Raw genomic sequence first — 25,138 nt, 5'->3', positions numbered from 1 at the left:
GGACAATTGAAATTTGCCATTAACTCCCAGATTTCTTATCTTTTAACTATGCTCTCCCCCAAATTATTTCACTACTGGCACCAAAAGGATTCTAGTGGACTGTACTGTCACTCTCCTCCTTTGATCCTCCTCCCCCTCACTTACCAGAAATAGAGATACACCCAAGAAATTAAATAGCTATGAATAAAGCAGGAGATTTATGAGAGAGTTAAAACTAGGCACAGATAACAATCAGAAACTAGATAGGTGTTCTTTTAAGATTACTGAATTTTCAAATTAAGGATGAACGAAGCATTTAAATACAGACTTTGGAAATAACAGAGCAAGTAGTTAATGTACATCTCTTCAGGAGCATTAATAATAATGTACATTTGTCAAGGTATTTATGGTATAAGGACCTGAGAAGAGGCTCAGTATCTCAGTGTTAAATAGTTAATAAATGGGGCTATATCTTAATTTAGACATGAACTATAAGTTTCATGCTCTCATAGACTAGTAAGCCCATAACTAAATAGAACTAACATTTGTAGCTTTATAGAATACTTTCTTATATACTTACCTCATTCGAAGTAGGGCAGATATTATTACCCTCATTTTTAAATAAGGAAACAGACTTAACAGAGATTTGTCTTATACAAGGTCACACAGCTAACAGGTGACTGAGACCCAATCCTAGGTCTTAAATCCTGGGCATTCTCTTATGCCACACAGTTATAAGGCATGCCCATTTACTTATTTTTAAATTTATTTATTTTAATTAATTAATTTTTTAATGGAGGTGCTGGGGATTGAACCCAGGATCTCATGCATACTAAGTATGTACTCTACCACTGAGCTATACCATACCCCAGCATGCCCATTTAATCATCAGAAGACCTGACTAGCCCTGGTAATACATTATTTTCAGAAAGAATCAAAGTCTTTTTTAGATCTTTACATTATTCAAAAAAATTCACAAAATGAATAGCAGTGGAAAAAGACCTACTAGATGAGTTTGGCCATTTTCATATTAAGGCAGACTCTCCAAATAAAAAATATAGCCAGCCATTTTCACTGCTGATGTCCCACATTAAATCAGTGACTCTGGTAATAATCATGTTCCCAGCAGTGTGCTAGCCCAATGTCCCTGACGATTATGCTTGCAGATTTTGAGTTGTAATTTTGTTTTTATTTTTTTGTTTTTAAATCACAAATAATATAAGAGCTCTTTTAACATTAGGTGATTGACAATAACTTTACCAGAAACCAATAGTATAGATAGATAGAAGTGCTTTCTCATATATCTGCAAATTGGCAGGTGTGGTACAGAGCTGTAGGGCCATGTGTCTGCTCCAGTGGGGTTATGTATTGCCATCCATGCCCATATGCCTTCTGGACTTGCTCAGGTTGAACAGAGAAGACTGTGTCTCTAGAGACATGTTTGTTACGTGGCTTCTCCCAGGAAATGCCACTCTCTTGTTCACAGATAAGCATTGTAACTCTTAGGAAATGTCCTTTTTAAGACTGCATTTGTTCTATGTCGGTCCAATCACAGGTGACTCAGGAGAAGGCAGATAAGCTAATGATTAAAGGAAAAGGACAGTCATGTTTCCTTTCTCGCTATACTATGACAGTTATAACGGTCTATGAAATTGCATTAAAATGGTTTATCTATGCTCGAGTGACAGAATACTTACAGTGCGTTATTGCAAACTGAAAAAAGAAGCTGGTAATTTTAAAAAACAATTCTTTTCAAAGGTACTTTAAGAAATCAGAGTATGAGAAGAAGCCAGGAATCTATGAGATGAAATGTTGATTTCAGTAAATCAGAACGGTTCCCTGCCTCTGTCATTAAAAGATACTAATAGGGCATAGTAAGTCCTATAATTTATTCTTCAAACAATGCTGATAGCATAAGTACCCTGACTAATCATAATTATGCTCTAGTGCTTGAGCTGTAAACAGAAAGGAAATGAAGCATTTAACTATATGCCATTAAATAATAGAATGATCTTGTCTGAGTCTTTGTGTTATTTTCCAGGGATGGAAACCCTGCAGGAATCAAAATAGGAGCCACAGTGGGTGGCTAATTTTGTCTTAGTTCTTCAAAGCTATATAATAATTCCTCATAGTGAGATTCTCCCCTCCCCCCAAGAGCTTTATTTATAAGTATTAATTAATTAGAACTTAATAGTTGATATGATTATAAATCTAATTTGTTAATATGGGTCACTGCTTTCATTTTTTTCAGATTTGAAAAACTATATTCAGATTGGTAACAAATGAATAGTGCTGCCTATTTATAGATGAAGACCTAATGCTAAGTAATTATGCAAATAAATGGCAGCATGGACTGAAATTCCCATATTGAACCCTATTCTAGTAATTTAACTAGTATTTATTCCCAATTTTTTGCTTTTCTACTAGACTATATTTCTTTTGCCTTCTCATATACCTGTTCAACTGACTTAAAATACCCCAATAGGAACTGCTTTATATATATTCAGAATATAAAAAAAGAAAAAATTGGATATAAAAAGAAATGGGTTCACGGATAACAATTAGATATAAATTGCTGTGTTATAAAATACATTTTTAGTGTGTTTGATATTCACTGATGTGTTAATTCCATCCAGCCAATATTTTCAGGTTTGCTCAGCACTCTGCTGAGACTGGGAGTTATAAAATGATGCCTTCAATGAACTTAGAATTTGTTGAAGTGGCACTGATATGAAACAAAGTCCCAGAGCCATCCAGGGAAGGAGAGACCCATGATGCAGACTGAAGACTTGGTGGAAGAAATGGTACCCGAGACAGGCCTTGAATAGTAGGCAAGACTTAGATAAGAAAGGAGGGATTTCAAGAAGTTAGGGGATGATGATCAGCATGTAGAACTAGTAATTATGAACCTGTGTTTGTCCAGTGTAACTATGATACTAAACTAGCTGATAAAGGCTTTGCATTAAGGAATAGCAAGAGATGAACTAGATAAATCAGGAACAAAGTGTGGCGACTGGACTGTGAATGTCAAAAGAAAGATTTTATACGTGGTCTTGTGGGTGGTGAGAGCTGTGGGAAAAATCTTAATTTTTGAAAGTTAAGATTTAGATGATATTGTCGGTAGCAAGTAAAAGGGATGAAGGGGACGATCAAGAAAAACCAGAAGCATATAGGTTGGCAAACACAGTAAGTAACCAAGTTTTGAGATTTTTGACTGGTGGGAGTAGTAGGAATCAAGATTCCAAGTAGGAATCAAATACAAAAGATGGTGCAAAAGAAGAAAGTACTTGGCAGTTGGCTAGCCCTAGGTAATAAAGACTCACTCAAATTTACATTGAGCTTTTAAAGCAATCTGAAGTCCATTATGTGATGGTGATTCAGTGCTACTATACATTTCTGGAAAAAGGCATTAACTTAAGGGGCTTTGTGTGCTGTAAGTTGTCAAAGGAAATATTGTGTGCATTTTATTTTGGCCACTTGGGGAAATTCTTGGGCTCAAATTGAAAACACAAGGCTTTTCCAAAATATACCCTCTTTTAAAAATTGAGAGGTGGGCAGGTAAAGACACCTTTCTCTTAGAGCTAGAATATCTAATCAGAAGTGTGGCTATCTAGAAATAGTTACCAAAAATGCTGCTTTTTCTTAAAGATGAAACATGAAAGAAAACCACTGAGTTGTAGAGCTAGTATATCTAATCTGGAAACCAGTGGAAAGAATTTGTGAAATTTCATGTAATCAAATATGTTTTGTTTAACCTCTGCGTTTCAGAGATAGTAGAGACCTCTGTATGTGCTTAGCTGAAAAAAAGGGAATTGAATCTTATAAAAAGTAGGTTTTAGCTAATGAGAACAAGGTGAACTTCTGAAGGTTATATAATCTATTACATAACTTCAATGGGACATGTGCAGGACATTAACTGAACTTATATATCCTGAGTAAGTAAACAAATATATTTTCCTACCGTGTCACTTTATCTCAATGTAAATTGAGAAACCTAATCTTCTACATTTTTTCTCACAATTGCCTCTCATGTGAAGCAAGTGATTGTGAGTGATTGTGGCTGTTCTTTTTTATCTTTCTTTCTCAACTTGAAATCATTTATGAATCAGCCTTTGTATATATTAGGTTGAATAATTTCAGAACTCATCACTCAGAATGTGCCTGGAAACCAGGTCACCAACGCCCACATGAACCATGAAACTATTAGAAGTCTCATCCAACCCACCCTCTTCCAAGGAGACTCACCTTATACAGTGATGAGATTCTACAGTCATCATGTACACTTGGACCCTTGAAAAATCCCTCAAGTCACCCTCCAAATACAGCACACGTACTTTGTATACTGTACCATTTCTCTTAAGTCTAACTGCCAGATTCTTTCTCAAGCATCATTGTTCTTCAGTGAACAAGTAATTAGTTTGCACTTGGGAACTTTATGAAAAAAAAAAAATGAAGCTTTTGTTTTCCTAAGAGAGTATAATTGAATTTGCATTAGTTAAATGTGCATTGACATAACGTCACTGTATTCCCCTCCCAAACATTTCTTAGCTCCATCTTTCTATCCCTAATTCTTCAGCATCTTCACTGGTCTTCCTTCCTGAAGGTATTCATTCCTCTCAGATGAAGGCTGCTCATTTCTCATCACTGGCATGCCACATGAGCAGTGGGTAGGCAGGACAGCATCCTCATAGCCACTGGGTACATTATTCCATGAGTAAGCCATTATTCTCTGCTCTTTGTCAGTAAAAACTGCTTCTCTGAGGTTCATGCTGCCTGGCTTAGGCCGCTCATTCTCATTGCTGTCATCTGCTGACCTCATTCTCATCATTCCTCCTCATTCATTGACGACTAATATTTGGCACTGTCATCTTCTCTACTCCCAAGTTTTGCCATTATCTTTTTTGACTTCAGCATTCATGTGAACTACCCACCAAATTCTCTCAGTTCCTTGACCTCCTCATCTCCAGTGATGTTTTCCTCTACTCCATTTCAGCCACCAACTCCTATGGCCACATCCTGGACCTAGTCATCTGGGAATATTTAAGTCAGTAGCTCACTGTCTGACTTACTGTGAACTCCTAAACTTCCAAATATCCATACTTCTTGGACTTCATAGGGACCTCCAGTTTCTAAACCCTCTGCTTTCTATCTGTAGCTATCTCCCATCTTCATTTATTTTCCTGGATAGCATGGACTGCATCACTTCTGTGCTCAGTTTTTCAGTCTACTGCCTCCTCCTCTGTCATCTGTGCTCTGATTTTTGCCTCACCACTCCAACGAAACTTCTCTCTCAAGGGAACCAACAACCACCTTGTTGCTATTACTACTTAGACGTTTTGTTAGTAGATTTTTACTTTGAGTTGTTTCTTTTAAGAATTCTACAATTCCGCCCCTTTTTTTGAGACCAGTCTTAGCCTCTACACAGTGAAAATTAATGGGTTTTACTAAATAATTTTTAAAAGTTGATTATAAGCTAGATATCATTTAATATAGTATGTTTTTCTTCCTTTTCAGCTTTATTACTAAAATGTATTTTTCCAAAACTAGGCTAATGAGGTCATTCTACACTATTTAGGTTAATGTATAATATGTTATAATTAAGCATGGAAAATATGTGCATAATTTATTAATATATTTCTGTGGTAATCATTTTTAAATCAATTTTAATTCATATTTTACAGTGGAAGCTTTATATCAAACTACATACCCAGAATATCTCCAGTACATTTACTTGGTGGCGCCAATATCTCTTATGATGTTAAACCCTATAGGGTTTATCTTCTGTGAAATCCAGAAATGGAAAGACACTCAAAATGCTTCTCAAAACAAAGTGAAAATTGTGGGACTTGGACTTCTGCGTGTATTACAGAACCCAATAGTATTTATGGTCTTCATTGGCATTGCCTTCAATTTTATTCTTGATCAAAAGGTGCCTGTATATATGGAAAATTTTCTTGATGGACTTGCAAATTCTTTTTCTGGATCAGCTCTATTTTATCTTGGTCTTACAATGGTAGGAAAAATAAAGAAACTGAAGAAGTCAGCATTTGTCGTACTAATTCTTCTCATCACAGCTAAACTGTAAGTTTGACTTATTTAACTTGGGAATTGTACTTTGTGAAAGCCTTATTTAGCCAGTTCTTTGGGATATGTCTGTAACTATTTTCTCCCTTAAATACTTTGATGGTAGTGATCCCTCCTAATTGAGTAGTTATAATTTAAAGGAAACGCCTCAGTGTCTCAGTTTGATCATATTTTTAAAGGAATTTTGCAGGATTTCTGAGTTTTCTAAATCTATTAAAATCCTATTAGCCATGATGAAAACAATAATTTTGAAAATAAACTTTTATTCATGAACCTGGGGAAAAATATTCTACAATTCTGTGGGTGAGTGAACTTTCTAAGTATAGGTTAAATCAATATGAATGATTAGTATCAACCTTCTGATCCCAGCCTTAGCTCCTTAGATAATAGTTCTTCAGCTTCTTTAGCTCCTTAGGCATGGAGTTATACTTCCTGGTGCAGGTGACATAATTTTACTACAAGGTTATCCCAAGGCACTTGGGGCGTACTTAACTATCGGATTCAGCTCTTGTACAGACAATTAAATTCATGAGACCAGTGCAATATGAAATAGTATCTATATTTTCAAAATAATCAAAATGAATAAAAATTCTGAAAATTATTTACAGTGGTGTTATGCTTTTGGAAATAAGGTATTAATTAGTGTTGCCTCAGTAATAAGTATGGTTCTAACAATAATAGTAATCAACTGTTACTTATATGTATTTAAGTATTCTCATTTTAAAAATCTTTTTTTCTGATTCTTTGATCCCTACTACATGTTTTCTTCTTCTTTTAATTAAAAAAATACATATAAGAGTAGTTCTTTACGCCATCCGAGACCATCTCTGTAGGTGCTGCTAATGACAATATTATCAACCTTGGTTTTGTTCTTTCTAAAGGAAAGCTTCATTAGCTTGCTATGGTTTACTGTTAATATGTTCTTTCTGTGGAATCCTAGAGGATTTGTTTAATAACTGACCTTTCACCAGTTATGTATTTCACTAGCTTTTTTGCTCTACCTCAGTTATTTAAGTTCCCTTTGCTAAGCCTTTTTTCTTTACAAAGATAAAGAGCTCATTGTAAGATGCCTATTTTTCTACTGTTTTTTTTTTTTAATCTAATTGAGCAGAGCATTGTTAGCATTACCTGAACCATTTAAACCCTTAGTCATATTAAAGGTCGGCTCTTTTTTTTTTCTTTCCAAAATGAGTTTAGTAATTTTCTTGAAAAAAGTTTACTCAAATTGTCAGTCTTTTTCTTTTAACATGTCAATGAACTAATAGGGAAAGCAAGAAACAGCAGTTATAATTGCAACTTTTACAAATTTTTTGCAAGAAAATTATTTGCAGAACAAACAAACAAAAAATCTGATTTTTTCCCTCCTAATTCCTGATGTCTGAAGTATTTCTAGAATGTTGTTTCACTTTAAATGGCTCCAAGTTGAATTTTTGATTCTTTCAGTGAAGTGCCCATAAGTAGTAATGCAGAGACAATGTGCATGCAAATATTCTGGGCAGGGGAAGAATAACCCAATGCCAAGTTCACTAGAGCAGTTTACTACTAGGGGACCAGCATGCTTTGATATCAGGTGAATGATGCATTTCCTGTTTCTTCAGCCTGGTGCTGCCACTTCTGTGCAGAGAAATGGTGGAACTCTTGGACAAGGGTGACAGTGGAGTGAACCATACAAGTTTGTCAAATTATGCATTTTTGTATGGTGTCTTTCCTGTAGCACCAGGAGTGGCTATCTTTGCAACACAGTTCAACATGGAAGTAGAGATTGTATGTAAATACTCTTTTCTAAGTTTGATTGTTTGTTTGGTTAGTAGAAAATGAATTTTTAAAACAGAAATCTGCATTCTTTTATGAGAATTTGATGTCTGTAAACTGCCTCATTGTAAATAAGGAGGCATCATGTAACATCATCTAACAATAAAGTTATTTAATCTGGGGTCTTTATCCAACTATTACTTTTTTCATTAGTCTTTTTTAGTTACAGGTATTTTAATGCTGTATTTATACTTAAGCCTAAAGGTTATTTACAGAAGGGTAACTTAAAATTTAAAGAGAAAAAATCTGTTTTATTCATTGACAGTCCAAACACCAGATGCAAAAACCCACATAATCAAGTGCAGCTAAAATCAATTAACACCAAATTTTAAGTGTCTATAACACATTGTACATGTTATCTATGGCACTAGAATAGATGTTTTTTGAAATATAACATGAAGGAACTAAATTGTTTTGCAAAGGTCAGTTCCATTATTTAATCAGTAAAATGCATGGTAATTTTTCTCTTTTCGAAATTGCTTTTATTGCCCTATATTTTATGAAATATTATGGAAGGAAACTGGTCATCAGTTTAATTAGACCATTAATATGGTTTACTTTCTAGAATCTAACTACCAGCTATGGTATTAAAGATAACCACCAGCTGTGGGATTTCTAGCATTTGTTATATGGAAATATAAATTGAGCATAGATTGGAAGAGGGGCCAAGAGAGTTTACCTTGTTTTCTTTTAAGGACTCTATTAGAGTAGATAATATGCTGGATTCTATGATGTCTTTTTACTGACTCTTGCTTTTTGGAATGCCCTAGTGTGCTGTGGCTAGTTAAAGTTTAGGGTAATTGTTTAAGTCAGTCTGTGACTCTTTCCTCGGTTTGATTTCATTTTTGCAGATAACCTCAGGGATGGTGATAAGCACATTTGTGTCTGCTCCGATCATGTACGTTTCTGCCTGGTTACTGACTTTCCCCACCATGGACCCTAAGCCACTGGAATATGCCATCCAGAATGTTAGTTTTGATATAAGTATTATCAGCCTGGTCTCCTTGGTAAGTATGTTTCAGTGTAAAAATGAATGAAGACCACAGAATGAATTTGAGAATAGTTTGGTAACAGAAAGTTAGAGATTTAAAAATCTAATTTCCTGTGCAACAGAGAAAGCTAAAGCCTGCCCATAAAATATAATATTAGCCTTCTGAGTTTTGTCTTTCCAGTTGGGAGTTAGAATTGTATAACAGACAAGGCATGAGATTTAGCCAGACCTGGCTTTGACTCCTGGCCCTATCACAAACTACCTGTATTTCTCTGTAAGGTTACTATAACCTCTGTAAGCTTCAGTTTTCTCAACTATAAAATAGAGGTAATAATTTCACCCATTTCCATGGTTTGTTTTAAGGATCACATGAGACAATACATGTGAAAAGCATTCTGCAAATGGCAAATCATTATATAAATACTAGCTGTTGTAGAATTGTGTTGTTGGAAGGAATCTTTGGGATCAAAACTAAACACCTATTTAATGTTAATAACACTTTTTTGGATATATCTAATGCAAATTAAATATTTAAACAGCAACCAGAATATCTTATAAACTGAGTTGCCTATTAAATTCAAACAGTATTCTGGCTGAAAAAAAAAGACAACTTTGCTGTTAAAAGAAAGGAGGTAAGGGTGAATATGTATACTGGCAACAAATAAATATATGATTAATGTAATTTTTAGGAAATTTTCCTTTTGTTACATATTCCTAAAATCTATGCTCATTGATAAGAGGAAAGTCTAGGGGGAGAGACAGTATAAATTTTGATTGACAGTGAGGTGAGAAGAAAGAAGGAACTCAAACCAGGATACATAGCTGGACACTGTGTATCCTTTTAAATATAAAGAATGCAGGAAAATTAATCTTAAGGTGGGTGATGTGTGTTGTTTGAAGTAAGATAGCCTGGAATTTAGATACCTCATGAGCCAATATGGTGGAATCAGAAAGGGAAAATTTAGGATGGTACATTGTAACTGCATCTCCCAGGAAAGCTCTTTTTCTGAATAGTTGGCTGTGAACCTATGTCCCATCCCAGCCACCAAAGATAGGGAAAGTTAGAACATGACCCTGGTCCAGGCATTAGTTCTTAAAGACTCTGTCATTTTTGGAGTTAATTTACCATAGGATCTCTCCATGCTTTTTATTTTACTTTGGATAGAGTAGTTTATCTTAATACCCTTCTGGGAACTAGACAAGTTAAAGTAAGTAAACTACTACAATTCCCTTCTGAACTGGGATAAAAAGAATTCTTTAAAGAGGCTAGTCAATGAATTATTTAAAAAGTAATTATGAAGATTAAGAAACCTGAATAAATTTTGAACTTTTGTCTTTCAGATCTGGTCTTTGGCTATTCTTCTTCTGAGCAAGAAATATAAACAGCTTCCTCATATGCTTACAACTAATTTACTTATTGCTCAGGTTAGTAAGCTTACAGATAATTAGAGCTATGTTCTTCTCATTGTTTACATTATGATTGAGGAGAAAATTGCTTTGTTGAGTTTTTATAGTTATAAAGTCGAAAGTATTTCTTTTTACCGAATACAATCAATTACAATTTGATTACAATTCATTTATGCCTAATTTATTAAACATTGCAATGGGTCTTGAACTATATAAAGTTGAGGCGAATCCAGTTGGCCCTCCATATCCGTGGGTTCCACATCCTCAGATTCCACCAACCATGGACTGAATATGTTCAGAAAAAAAATAATTACAGAAAGTTCCAAAAAGCAAAACTGGAATTTGCCAAATGCTGACAACTATTTATATAGCATTTATATTGTATTAGGTATTATTCAGCAATCTAGAGATGATTTAAAGTATATAGGAAGATGTGCATAGGTAATATACAAATACTGCACAATTTTATATAAGGAACTTCAGTATCCTCGGATTTTGGTATCCATGGGAGGAGGGGTTCCAGAACCAATGGCATTTGATGAAAATTTTGCATTTTTAATAGAAATAATTGAATCATTAAAATTTGAACTCTCTCATAATCTTATTTTTGTAGTTAAAGCTTTGCATGTCTCAAATTATAACGGATAGAAGTTTAGCATTTTCTATGTAAACCTAAATATAAAGTTAGTATTTAGAATGTTGTCATTATCTGTTTCAGATGAATATGTACATGGTTAAAGGCTCTGTATAAAGAGTTTTTTAATCATCAAACTTGATATTTTAGTATAACTAGTGTGCAATAGTTAACTACTCAGCAATAGTTTTAAATGAGTAATTATACTATAGTTGCTGTGAATAAAACACATGAGTATGACTCATATGAGTAGGACTGACTTTGTTTTGTTAATAATTCTTTCTTCAGTCTATTGTCTGTGCTGGAATGATGATATGGAATTTTGTTAAAGAAAAAAATTTTGTTGGACAAATTCTGGTGTTTGTTTTATTGTACAGCTCCCTCTATAGCACCTACTTATGGACAGGTAAGTTGGATCATGAATCGAAAGTTAGGTCCCCCCTCTCCTCCATCACTGGAGGCCCCAGCTTCTAGTGATCTATTCGAAGTCTAGTAGTACAGGATTAGGCATTCGCTTGGGCAGCTATGCCCACTAACATAGGCTGAGTTCTGTTTCCTGATCACTCTATTTCTGCCTGGACTCTGGTGGTTTCCAGTCACGTGTCTTTTTCCTCAGGGTCTTGAGTTCTAGGCCATGGTCAGCACAGCTCTCCTGTGGAGACATCAAGGGGGCAGACGCTGGTGGCAGGTAGTTAAGGAAGGAACGGGCAGAGAGGGATGAGGTGTGTGAGGTGGGTCCAGAGCTCACCGTTAGAATCCAACTGAACTCAATGAAAAATTCTGGTTCTGCCTTAAGCAACTGACATAACTACCTTAACTTAAAGTTTCCTCATCTGTAAGCCTGGGTTACTGCACCTTACAGAGTTATTTTGAGAATTAACTGAAATATGGGTGTTTATGCCTGGTATGTGGCAGGCACTCAAGACATGGAACTATATTAAGTAGAGGGAAAAGTGGTAATATGAGAACAAGAAAAATAAGGGAATAAAAGGGTATGTAAATAGAAGAATACTCAGTAAGAAAAACTATTTTTCATTTCCACTGGCTCCAAAAAGGATATTAAAAATATTTTAGCACATTGCAGTTTTGAAGTACATTTATTTGCATGTGTACATTCTGGTGTGTTTGCAAAACATTTCTATCTGGCTGATATGTATTCATATGACAAATGCAAACCTATAAAATGGCACATAAAAGGAAACTGTAGAATGGTAGCGCTGGTTTTAGCCACTGTTGGGAGGCAGGTGTCAGGAAGTGGCTGGGAGGGACAGGCCTTTGATTTCATGCCTTCAGGATCAAAAGCAGGACCCATCTAAGTCAACAGGTTTTTGAAGTGAAGCAACAATGTGGTGAAAATTACAGAATGAATTCAGTGCAAATAGGAGAGGTTTGTGTTTTTTTAAAGGCAAGTACACTTTGCATGGCATAAGAGTTTTCATGAAATGTCAAGTTAAAAGAGATAAAGACTTTATTTCCAAATACAGATGAACGAACTTGATCTCTAATACTTAGGTTACTAAGGCTAAATTTATAACAGGAATAAAAGAGCAGTAAATAGATCAATTTGTCAAAAAGCCCCAAGTTTCTCTGAAATCCTCTTCAAGCATGCATACCAAAATCTCTTCAAAGAAGCTGCTCTGAATTTCCTGATTCTGATGAAGGTGCCCTTTAACCTTGGGATTATTATGATTTAACATAATTTTAGACCTAAAATGTCATTTAAAATCATCCTGTTAAGCCATTTTCAGTTTTACTCATTTGCAAACCATCCTCATGAATTTTGCCATATCTCTATATCACTTGTCCTCCTCCCCCACCAAAATTGACTAATTTTTTTTTTACTTTACTGAATTTAACTTTATCTCAGTAAAATCCCAGATTTCATGTGTTAGTTAAAAATTCCTCAAGCATATGTTAAAATAAACACATAATTAGTCCCCAAAATGTTCACCCTGTGTCACCTAGAGTCTCTACACTTTTGGAAACACTGGTCTAGTTTAAATCTCTCATTTTGCACATAAAGAAAATAAGGCCCATAGAGTTTAATTGATTCAGACAAAAGCTCTCACACTTCATCAGTGAGCGATCCAGGCTTACTGGGCCTGTTCATGGCATGTCAATATTTTCACAAGGCAGGAATGGAATGATGAACAGTAGAATTTTAAAGAGTGCCCTTGCTACTGTAACACAATTGGCACTCTTTTGTGATTGGTTACTTGTTTCCCTGGCACTTTGAAAACCTGAAACAATAGAGTGTACAAGTGTACTGGGAGGAGTAGTGGTGTTATAGTATCTCTTGAACTTGAATAATGTGTGGGTCCCCTACAAAGAAAAACAGTTCTCAAGGATCTCGGTGTTGATTTGTATTATTTCTAGCACAGTGTCATTTAATCTGTATAATCTTAAATCTAGGTGTGAATTCCTTGTATACAGCTAATATACAATTTAAAGCCAAAGCAAATCCACAGATTAGATTCAAACAAAAGTACAAACTCGGTAATTCTAATTAGCAACATTAATTGACATGATAAAGGATCTTGTTTTGCTAATCTGAATCACAGTGTGAAATGTAAAATGGAACACACTTCTCCGGGTAGGGTTTTTTCAGTTTGACCTGCCTTTACTTTGATGTGTGGGTTTATGACCTGGTTATCTCCCTGCTTTTCTCTCTTCGGTCTACCATGGAACATTCATTTAGACTGTGTCGTGGGATATCAACATTTAGCCTTCATTTGGCTTAAACTTCGTATAAAACCAGATATAATCCCTGAAATAATGAGACTGTACTTTAGTTATAAGATGGTCATCCAGATGATTATCATTACAAATAAACCAAAAAGACTTAACATTTCTCATAGAAATTTCCAAATCCCTAGGGGTCCATGGATCTGAGTTTTAGAAACACTGACAGAGTTGAAAGACTTAACCGTCTGTCGGAAGGCTGGGTTTCTAGTCTTACTCTGCCCCCTGCTGGCTGTGTGGCTTGGGCAAAGCCTCGTTTATGTATCTATAAAATGAAGGTGTTAATTTAAACCAGTGGTCCCTTCCAACCCTAAAGTTCTAAGATTCTATAGCTATGCAGAATTTATTAAATAAGATGTTACTTCTATAAATAATTGGGTAAAAGGTATAAGGAAAGCTCAAGAACTTTAAAACATTTGTTTTTGTATTACATCTATGTTATATTTGTATTAAGGTCCATCATTTAGACTTGGTGAATTTTCCAAAAACAGAACCTATATAAGAATTGCCTATACTTTCTTAGCATCAGCAGAGTGGGGTGTTTTTATTTTTAGAACTGTTCTATATCCAGTTAAAATTTTTTTTCCCCAAATATACTTTGACTCCAGACACATCAGTCAAAAGAACAAAATGATTCGGGCTTTCTAAAAAAAAAAAAAATCCTCATGTATAAAATAAGAAGATTTGAGTAAAGAAACAATATAGGAGGGAAAACATGAATGATTTTAAGAAAACTTGCTTCAAAATATTTGGGAGAGCATTTATTTAGAAGGAGTAAATTCTAGGGCAGGAACTACAGACTACTATTGAAATAAGCTTGGTTAAGTTCCATGAAGTCTGATCAACATCAAGAGTAACTACCTATCTTTCAATCTCTATTTCTTATTCTTAGGCCTTCTAGCAATTTCTTTGTTTCTTTTGAAAAAGAGAGAAAGGGTACAAATTCCTGTTGGAATCATCATCATATCTGGCTGGGGGTAAGTTGGTAGCTTTCTGTTTGCTTACATGTTCCCACATACGCAGCTACTATTCATCCTGTCTTTTTCCCCTCTCTCTAAACCCTTGTTATTACAGGATCCCTGCTCTCCTTGTTGGTGTTCTTTTGATAACTGGAAAACACAATGGAGAAAGCATTGACTCAGCCTTCTTTTATGGAAAAGAGCAGGTGGGAAGAGTTTATAGGCAGTTCTGTTCTTTAGAATGTCTCTTTTCAGCTTCTTAATGTGTTTTGCACAGACATTAAAATTAATTTTGAAAATCTGTTCCAATTTATTGCCTATCACACTGGTGATCCTACGTCACTTTGTTAAGTCATATTTCAAAGTGTGGTAAAGATTTTACACGTCTATAAAAAGGAAAATGAAATTTTAAAAGATTTTACATGACTAAATCTGTTTTTAGCTGAGAATTTCCAAATATTTGAAACTTACTTGGTCTTCTTAAATGTACTTGTGAATTATGTTTCTTCTATTGGAGGAAAGAGTGATTAATTTAAATCCATTTAGGAAGTAAGCAATAGTAATATAAGCCAAGTTCTTGATTTTTAATTCTATCATAAATATAAATTTCAGAACAAAAAGCATCTGAGGAAAAAGTATACTTGAAAAGCTATTGAGTAGGAGGCTTGTGGGACCTGCTGAATCAGAATTTCCCAAGGATGTGTGTGTGTGTGTTTTAACTGACGTGTAGTTGATTTATAGTATTACATTAGTTTCAGGGGTACAACATAGTGATTTAATATTTTTATAGATTATACTCCATTTATAGTTATTACAAAACAATGGCCACATTTCCCTGTGCTGTACAATATGCCCTTGTTTCTCATCTATTTTATACATAGGAGTTTGTATCTCTTAATCTCATTCCCCTACCTTGTCCCTCCCAAGGATGTGTATTTTTAAAAAAAAAAAACCTTCCTAAAATGATTTTGATTTCTTACCCTTTTTTTCTGTTTTGTAATTTTGAATTTTATTGGATTGTTGTGAGAATAAATAATATTATACATGTAAAGGACTTATACCAGTGCTAGCATACAGTTAGTACTCAGTAAGTATTAGCTATCATTATTTTTAGTATCATCATCATAACAGAGTCTCCAGTTAAAGTACATTTGAACTACGTATTAAAGCAAGCAAAAACTGTGAAGTAAAGTATCAGCCATCATTTAGATTACTTGTAGAGGAAATTAATGACATGATGTATAGTGAAAGAAGCATCTAGAAATCTTATTTGATTACAAGCAAACCCTAATTTTTCTGCAACTGACTTACATTCCTTCCGTACGTTGGCAGATGATCATCACGGCAGTCACCCTGTTCTGCAGTATTGTGATAGCCGGTGTCTCACTCATGTGCATGAACCGCACCTCCCAAGCAGGACGCTATGAAGGTTTCGACCAGTCTCAGGACCACAAAGCAGCAGAGCCTGGAAACACTGCTTTCGAGGAGAGTCCAGAACCAATAAATGAACCTGAACCTTTTACAAGTTCTATCCCAGAAACAAGTATGATCCTTAAAATATAAAGAAACTCTTACATGCCTATATATACTCTGTATCCTGAATGTTTTGTTGAAGGGAATTTCCTTGAACTATCTTGAATATCACAGGTCTTTGTGAAATGAGGAACTTGAATCATAGTCAATAACAGAAAGAGCTTGCAAGTTCATTCATTAGATTCTCTTTATAAATCTTTTATAAGGGTAATCTTTTGTTAAATTTTAAGATTTCCTTGGGCCTGAGAGTTTAGAAAAAAGTAACAACTGAAGGAAGGTCCTTTCTAAGAAACTAAACACCTATGTTTGTTAATTTAACAGTGTTATATCTGACAAGCACCATCAATAAAATGAACCAAAGAGGCTTGATTGAAGCTGGGTTAATGTGTAAATTAGGAGTTGGCAAACTACAGCCTGCAAGTCAAATCTGGTCTGCCATCTGTTTTTGTATGGCCCAAGAGCAAAGAATAACTTTTACATTTTTAAAGGGTTGAAGACAAAATTTTAAAAGACAAGTATTTTGTGACACTTGAAAGTTACACGAAATTTAAATTTCAGTGTCTGTCACATGTTATTGGAACACAGGCATGCTCATTTGTATTGTCTGTGGATGCTTTCACACTATATTGGTAGAGTTGAGTCATTCAACAGAGACCTCGTGGACTGCAAAGCCTAAAATATTTATCATCTGGCCCTTTATAGAAAATGTTTGGTAATCCTTGGTATAAGTGAGAATATGACCCTAAACAGTGACTTTGTTAATAAGTGTTAACTCTTACGGGATTTGCTTCAGTTCAGGAGAAGGGGAGTCAGCAATAGAGTATGCATTCTGGATTCACTGGTACACATGGAGATTTTATAGACATAAAACATTGTGCTAGGAACTACAAATGTTGGTATTTATTTTATTTAGAGAGTTTGTGGAGTAGAGAGATGATAAATCTTAAAAGTATTGTAAATATCAGTAAGAATAAGAAGGTATGAAAGGAAAAGATAAAAAAAAGTTTTTAAACTATCTTTATCTTAAAAGGAAGAAAATCCCACAAATCTTACCATCTTACATTGCCTTCCTTCTCCCGCTCTCCCTTTCTTCTTCCCAAACTGGGAGTAGATAGCACAGGGTTAAAAACGGAGATCTGGAGCCATTTTGCCTGGGTTCAAATCCTGACCCTACAATTTACTATTATTTGATCTTGGGCAAGTGCCTTGGTTTCCATATCTGATGCCAATAACACCTACTACATAGGACTGTGGGGTCCTGCTACATAGGACTGTAGTTTGCCAACTAGTGACTTCCATTAACCCTGCTTCAGTCAGGCCTCCTTTAATTCATTTTTTTGGTCCTCACTAATTTCTTTGCTAAATCCATTGTGATTATATCATCAGTTTTCATTCTTTTGAGTCCTCTTGACCATTTTCCCTTTTAAAACAGAAGTTCATGGATGACGTGTATGTTTTCACTAAAATTTAAAAGCCACTTTTCCTAAGTCCACAGTACTCTTCTGATCACGCCCAGGATCCTTTCCTTCCTCACTTTCTTTGTGGACTCTTACATTTATCCTAAAACCCATCTACTGTATGTTTCAGACAGGGCTTAAAGACCACCACTTCCGGCTGGCTCTCTCTGTCTTCTCCCACGAGTGTTTTAGAACTGGCCCCCAAAGGCCTGCAAAGGTGTGTGGAGAGTCCTAAACTAAGTGTCTTAAGCCCAGAGACTTTTTCTGCTACGTCTTTACCTGTCCTTTGAAAATAGCAAACAGTACCATGGATGTTCTTTAAATCTTCTCATCATCATCTCCAGCAGGAAAACTAGTTTGCACCTTTCATATAAGTAAAGGGAGAGCCAGAAGACAGCTGTGGCTTATCTCCTAGGAAACCTTCTGCAATGTTTATACTTTCCCCTCCTATCTCACTGCTTCATAACTGCTTTTTAAATTATCAGTATAACCCACTAGACTGTTAAGTGCTGTGACTGACACGCCCATCATTGTCGCCTCAGAACCTAGCACGGTATCAGGCTTCCTGTACATGTTTAGTAATATTTGTTAAATGGATGGATAGATGGATGGGTCGATAAGATATGCCATGACTTTGTGAAGCTACCCTGAAAACTGCTGTGGCAAAGCACTTGTTTATTTGCCTCTTCACCCGTGTTCCTAGGAAAAAAGTTTATAAACCTGTCTGGTTGTTTTCCTTCCCTAAAGCCTCCTCTCTTCTGCTTTGCTAGGAATATTAACACATAACACATCAGATGTCCATTCTCGCCTCACCAAACCTCAATAATCCAAAATAACTCACTCACCTCTGCCGCTCGCTACACATTTGTCAGAGATACGTGATTTGCATATAAGTGTGGAATTATAATTGAATGTAAGACTAGCCTATTTTAATATGAAATCAAATGTTTAGGTAATAAATTACTCCTTTTTCATACATTAAATTTTAATACAGTTTATCACTGAAGTTATTCTATTATAATCCATGTCAAGGAGTGCCATGTCCCTCTATGTGTGAAATGTTTTAAGAGACACTGCATGCAGTTTTCTGACTATATCGGGGTAAAATTACAGCTCTGTAGCAGACATCTCAGTGTGACTTCTGTAAACCAATCTACCTATAAACCAGCAAGAGATTTTCAGCAGTAAATACTTAAAAATAAAAAAGAATATAACCGCTTTTACTGAATCTTCTAAATTAGAGGAGACAATTCTTGAAAAAAGTGAATTTTGAGCTAAACTTAGAGGAGGAGAGGGTTTGGATGAATTCCATGCCAGACTTAATGCCTGGAGACCCAAATAAGCATGGGACTTGTGAAGGACACTAAGAACTGTCCAGAAAGAAAGCAAGGGCTTTTGCTGAATAGTAGGAGTGGTTGCATATGGAGAGGGGCCAAGTCCTAGAGAGCTTTCAAATTCAGGCTAAGGAGTTTGAATTAACTGCAGTAAGCAATAGAGCGTTTGTGCATGTTTTCAAGGAGTGATAAAATCAAAGCTGTATTTTAGGAAAGTGTTCAAATTCTAATTTCCCAAAGCACAGTGGAAGTTAATAAAGCAGCATGGATAAAAACATTTTCCCTAAAAAATTAATTTTTAAAAAAGATATCAGGTGGAGAAGAAACAAAAAAACAAAAACCTTTTCCTTGTCTCATGCAAAGAGGAGACAATGTGTGTAAAGGAGCTGATCCTCTGTCTGCCGCTCTTTAAGTATTAACTTCTGTATAACACGTCTGAATACTTTTTGATAGATACTACGTGAAAACATTTCCATTGAAATGTTTGTATGGAAAATTTATAAGTGTGTATGAATGGGTTTGGAGTTGGTGTTTTGGTTTTCTTGGTTTTGGTTTGTCTTATTTGGCGTCTCTTTAAGTTGTTCATTACTGTTGTGGTTGGACTCTACCCTCACGTTATTTTTTCTGTTAGGTTGCTGCTCCTGCTCCATGGGAAATGGTGAATTACGCTGCACATCCACAGAGCCAGTAGCAAACATAAGCACCAGTAGGCCTGTGACTCCTTCGTTTGAGAAAAGTAAGTGCTCCGGGCTATAAGGATGGGCCTGAGGAACAAAAAATTCCTTATTCTTATGCCTTAAAAGAACTCTACATAGAAGCTATGGAAGCTACGCTGTTTGAGAATATTTCAAATGAGATGCAGGAAAGTGCAAATAGTATAATAATCATGCATAGACTGAATACTCATTTTTTTAAAAATTAAAGTTTTTATAAAGTAGTAATAGGTAGTATTATACATACATACACATACATGTATGCGTGTGTGTGCGCAAGTTTTCCAATAAATTTAACCCAAGTGATAATTTTGAGAAGTTTGCCCTAAAGGCCATCTTTTTTTTTGGCCTCTTTTCTTGATTTAGAAGCTGGGACTTTCCCCTGACTCCATTCCCCCAGGGCTAGGACTAATTAATTAGTGCTTAATTACATTTTGAATCCATATACTTTAAATACGTCCTTTCTTATAAAATAAGAAAAATCTTTAAAAGTAATAACCTTTTGGCATTTCAGCTAAGACTGAATCACATTAGTGGTCTGAATTTCAAATTATTTAAAACAACTAAACACAATTGCATGAAATCACAATGTACTTTCAGTTGATTATGCTTATCTTTAATCAAAGTAGAAAGGGAAACCCTAAAAAGTCCTCTTTATGATGTACCATGTCAGCTGTATTGTTGCCAAAGGCATTATGTTTTTATATGAGAAATGTGTGGATTATAAGAACTGATATATGCAAATCACTAAGCACAGGGAGTGGTGTGCAAACTAAATGCTCGTTAAACATAGTAACATTGTAGTAGTAGTTATTATTCAGGCAGGATTTTACTTGGCTGCTATCTGCTGGCTAGGAATGAATCTTAAATAGTAGAATTCACAATTCCATTGAAAGAAGTAAAAATACATCAGATGTTGGGTTGGGACTTCACTGATTTGCAGTAAGAAACCTCTCTTGGGATTCAGTTACATGTGTTTAATTTTAACTGTGTGCTCCTTTTCCAAAGCTAGTATTTCTTTACATTAGAATTCCCACGGTTTTCCTCCATACCTTTTCCTCCCTACACAATATACTTAATAGTAAAGTCCATTAACAAACTCAATATGTGATTTGGTTGAACAGCTTTTTGTTTGTTTTGTTTCTCAGAATCTCCTTACAACTTGCTTATTTGTCATTTCTCCATTAATAATGCTGATCCCTGAAAAATCTTTTCAGTTATAAGGGCTTCTTAGATTTTCTGATCATATTTTACAAAAAATATATAGAATGAGAGCCATCATATATGGGCTTCATCTGCTGATATAATTTAATATCATTCCTACGCCTGAAATAAAGAAGGTCTAAAGGGAGTCAAACCATGGACAAATGAGAATTTTTAGAGTTTAACAATACAATTAATTCCTCATCCCCAAAACAGTGCCACAGGACAAAGGCAAAATAAATATTGCAATGTGTGAAAAAGGCAAATGAAAGATAGCAAAATTTATTTTTATCCATTTTTATCTTTGTATGTAATATTTTAAGACCAGGATTATTTTATATATACTGCTAGAATTATTTTACACCAAGATATACACAAATAATTGTTATAAGATAGGGTCATACTACAGAGACAGTTTGGTGGCCTACTTTGTTTTTGCTTAGTTCACACTATGAACTTGCACTCATGCCATTAGCTGTTATGCCAGACTACATTTAATGGTTGTATATGTCCTTTTCTGAAAAGAGGCTTTAGGATAAATTGGGAGTTCAGGATTTGCAGGTACTAACTACTATATATAAAATAGATAAACAATAAAGTTCTACTGTATAGCACAGGGAACTATATTTGCTATCTTGTAATAACCTACAGTGAAAAAGAGTATGAAAATATGTTTATATATGTGTGTAACTGAAACATGCTGTATACCAGAAACTAACACAACATTGTAAACTGACTATACTTCAATTTAAAAAAAAAATTTGAATGGAATAAAATAAAAATAAAAAAGAGGCTTTGGGAAATACAAATTTTTATTGTTAGCTTGCACGTAAGAGCTGTGAAGTTGTGTTTTTAATTCCTGACTTTCTGTAAAGACTGTATGTTAGACTACCATCTATTTTGGAAAAATGTTTTCCCCTGCTTTTGATGCCATAGATATTAGTGGCGCTGACATGGGAGAATAAATGTTTCTTGTGAAAGGCCCCACACCTCTTTTAGGCCAAAAAAGAAGTTATGCTTGTGATCTGGACTTGGTTCCATATGTAAAGAACAAAGTGCAGAATGTTTTTTATTTGGCTCCTTGAAAGTCTTTTCTATGGCAAAGTTTAAACTCTTTAATGAAAGGCAGGTGGTAGTAGTAAATTTGTTTTGCTCTTAGCCAAAATAGGGTATTTGTGACCAAGATATAGATTTATCACAGGTGAAAACTGAATTATTTTAGCCTTAAAAAAGTATGTGTGTGTTACATTGTTGAATACTGCAGAAAGGAACTATTGCGTCCTACTCATATTTTTTTGGATAAAAACACTCTACAAGTAGAATTCTCCTAAAACAACATGAAGGAGCCTTCCTCAGATTTCATCTAAAATAATATACTAGTTCTGAGCTGAATGTGCATATGTGGTGGTTTGCTTAGGAAGTCATTATGAATTTAAAATGCACTGAAATAAAAAGCTCTGATTACAAATTGTTGTACTTACTGTTTTATAGATGAACATTGTGTGAGTCGCTGTAACTCCCAGAGCTGCATGTTAGCCCAGGAAGAGGAGCAGTATCTCCAGAGTGGAGACCAGCAACTGACTCGACATGTGTTGCTGTGTTTACTTCTCATTATTGGCCTGTTTGCTGTAAATGTTTCTTCTCATTTTGTTTGGGGGCCGTTTCTTTAAATGTTTGGCAAAGGTTTTATTCAGGCATCTGGCAGAAACTTTGTTGTTACTTCCCAGGGGGGTGGCAGCTGGGCCATCTGAATTCTAATCTTGAGCTAAATGTTTTGGGGCAGGGGAGAACAAATAATTCACATTACCCTGTTGCCTAAGTGCTCCGATAGCTTATTTTGCTTGGAATACTCACTCATCCTATGCTTTGAACCTAGAATTTGGTAAAACCACCTATCTCCTTGATGTGTGCAGACCACTCACTCCTAACATACTCTTTGACTGACTTCAGTGGATAAATGCCTACATGGTCTCTCAGAAGATATTCCTCAGATAAATAAACTTTTAAAATAATTTTACATTATGAAAATAACATAACCACCTCATACAATGGACACAAAATAGAGAAAAGAGAAAAAATATCCATCATACTACTGCCTTCTATTTTTTAATACATTTTTCGTGGTTCTAATGATATGTACAGATTTACCTCCTGCTTTGTGACTTATGTCATGTTGCTACAAAGTGTTCATAACTTTTACTTTAAATGACTCCTCAATAAACCATAGAAGAGATGCATTATAATTTACTCAACCACTTTCTTATGGAGTGTTCCTAGTTTTTCAGAATGCTCTAATAAACATCTCCATGCAGTATATTTCCTTATGGCAGATTCTCAAAGTTGGGAAACCTGGATCAAAGAATATAAATATTTCTGTGCCTTTGGATACATTCTCCTAAGTTTAGTTTTCCAAAGAAATAGTATAGATTTGTATTCTCACCAACTTTGACTGTTACAATTTTTTTAATTTGATAATTTTATAAGTGAAATATAGCACTTCATCTTTAAAATGCATTTCTTTGATTACTAAAAGGTTTTTAAAAATTAGTTCTATGTCTTTTGTGAATTACCAGTTATTATAATTCTTTGAGATAGTTCAAGCGTTAACTTGCCTAGCGATGGGAGATGGATCATTATAACCTATGAAGAAACCTTCTTACCCTTTTCACACTGGGATGCTCATTACATAGAACCAGCACCATTTTAACTGCTATTTAAGAATCAAAATCAAAAAGTAAGAAATGCTGCCAGGAATTGCTGCTCAGTGATGTGATTGTTTTCACTGTGTAGAACTAATTTTAAAATCAGACCTGTCTTAGGCTAGTTGAAGTCCTGACGTATTATGTAAGCTTCTGTATTATGGCTCATGTCTTCTTCAAATCTGATCAGAATAGATGCTGTTTGAATGACATCTGTCGAGAAGAGAGGTTGAAACCTGTTGTTTGAAAGACAAAGCCTCTATATTCTCTCAGTGTTTTTCCCCTTAGTCCTTTTCTTCCTAATTATTAAGTAGGTAAGTTATTGTACTGTGTTCTGGATATAGACAAATGATCAGCTTGCTTCATTTTAAAGTACTATTTTCTCCTTCCTCTACAGAATCTTTCCAGTTGTTTATGGTGGCTATTCAACCAAGAGCCTGGAAGACTGTATGTTGAGTTACAGTTTTTCTGTGCTGTGTTTAACTTTGGCCAGGTATTTGCTTACCGAGAACTCTGAGGGATTGTTGTTTTCCTGGATGTGTTGATTGGGGGGTGGGGGGGGGGGCGGATGTTGTTGTTTTCTTTAAAATCAAGAGGGTTTAGTTTGTTTGCCAGCTGCTGGTGTTCGTGACAGCTGACAGCTGCTGCGTATCTCTTAGTAGAGATGAATTATTATATTGGTTAAAGTCATCAGAATGCACACTGAGTGTTTCAATCAGAAATACCAGATAGTTTTCTGCTTTGGTTTTGAGATAAAGAATGATAATTTAAGCAGGGACAAGATGTTCCAAGTTCTTTTTAAACTTTGTTGTGGCCTTAATAAGTTGCTTTGAGAAGATGACTTAACTTCTCTGCACCTTTAGTTTAGCCACTTAATTTAATGCACATCACTTCATTTACATTTGATGTTTCTTGAACTATAGGTAATTAAACCTTTTTAAAAAATCATACGGTATATAAATAAAATTTGGCCAAGGAAAGACGTTACCTTGAAAGTCTACTATATGCCAAACATTTAAAAATATTTTACATTAACAATTTCATTTAAACATCACAGTATCTGCAAAGTAGACTTATCACCCCCAATTTAAAAATTAGACACTAAAATTCCATGAAGAACTAATACGACAGGTGCTGTTGTCTTTGTTTATGTCACTATTAAAATGGATATTTAAGGATAAATGATATTTTACCTACTGGGAAAATATTTTTATGTGCAAATTATAAAATGTATTCTGTCTTCAATCTCTTACATTTTAGAGAATATCAGTCCCCAGATTAAGTATCAGGTTGAAAAAAATACAGTACTTGAAATCACTGGGTTTGCCTATTACACCTGAAATAATTGGCCATATTAGTTAGTGAACATTTATCAGTAAATGCTCCTGCCAGTTTTTCCCTAACATTAATTCCTTGAAATATTTCCAGTTTGTTTTGCCTTTATTGTGGGAGCAGAAATGGCTCTATTTAGACAGACAAGTGACCTATCAGTTTATTACAGACAGACATGAGCATCCTAAGGGCCACGTGATGCTGACCTGACTTTGTGATAATTTTCAAGATTTGACTTTGTACCCAAGAACTATAAAAT

At 35.0% G+C, this 25,138-nt stretch overlaps 1 protein-coding gene across 2 annotated transcripts in view; it reads left to right on the top strand.

Moving 5' to 3' along the window:
* GPR155 (G protein-coupled receptor 155) overlaps positions 1 to 25,138 on the top strand; it is a 38,551-nt gene that overhangs the window by 5,721 nt on the left and 7,692 nt on the right. For both annotated transcript variants that reach the window (XM_006174768.3, XM_032479716.1), the window contains exons 3-13: positions 5,661 to 6,060; positions 7,662 to 7,827; positions 8,727 to 8,882; positions 10,208 to 10,291; positions 11,196 to 11,313; positions 14,542 to 14,626; positions 14,724 to 14,814; positions 15,941 to 16,151; positions 19,564 to 19,668; positions 22,340 to 22,476; positions 23,945 to 24,040. In XM_006174768.3, coding sequence (XP_006174830.2) covers positions 5,661 to 6,060; positions 7,662 to 7,827; positions 8,727 to 8,882; positions 10,208 to 10,291; positions 11,196 to 11,313; positions 14,542 to 14,626; positions 14,724 to 14,814; positions 15,941 to 16,151; positions 19,564 to 19,668; positions 22,340 to 22,476; positions 23,945 to 24,040 — 1,649 coding nt within the window. The remainder of the gene's footprint in view (positions 1 to 5,660; positions 6,061 to 7,661; positions 7,828 to 8,726; positions 8,883 to 10,207; positions 10,292 to 11,195; positions 11,314 to 14,541; positions 14,627 to 14,723; positions 14,815 to 15,940; positions 16,152 to 19,563; positions 19,669 to 22,339; positions 22,477 to 23,944; positions 24,041 to 25,138) is intronic.

This window comes from Camelus ferus, chromosome 5, assembly GCF_009834535.1.
Source record: "Camelus ferus isolate YT-003-E chromosome 5, BCGSAC_Cfer_1.0, whole genome shotgun sequence".
Classification (NCBI taxonomy): domain Eukaryota; kingdom Metazoa; phylum Chordata; class Mammalia; order Artiodactyla; family Camelidae; genus Camelus; species Camelus ferus.
The sequence above is the reverse complement of the archived record's forward strand: the minus strand, read 5'-3'. Positions and strand labels throughout refer to the sequence as shown.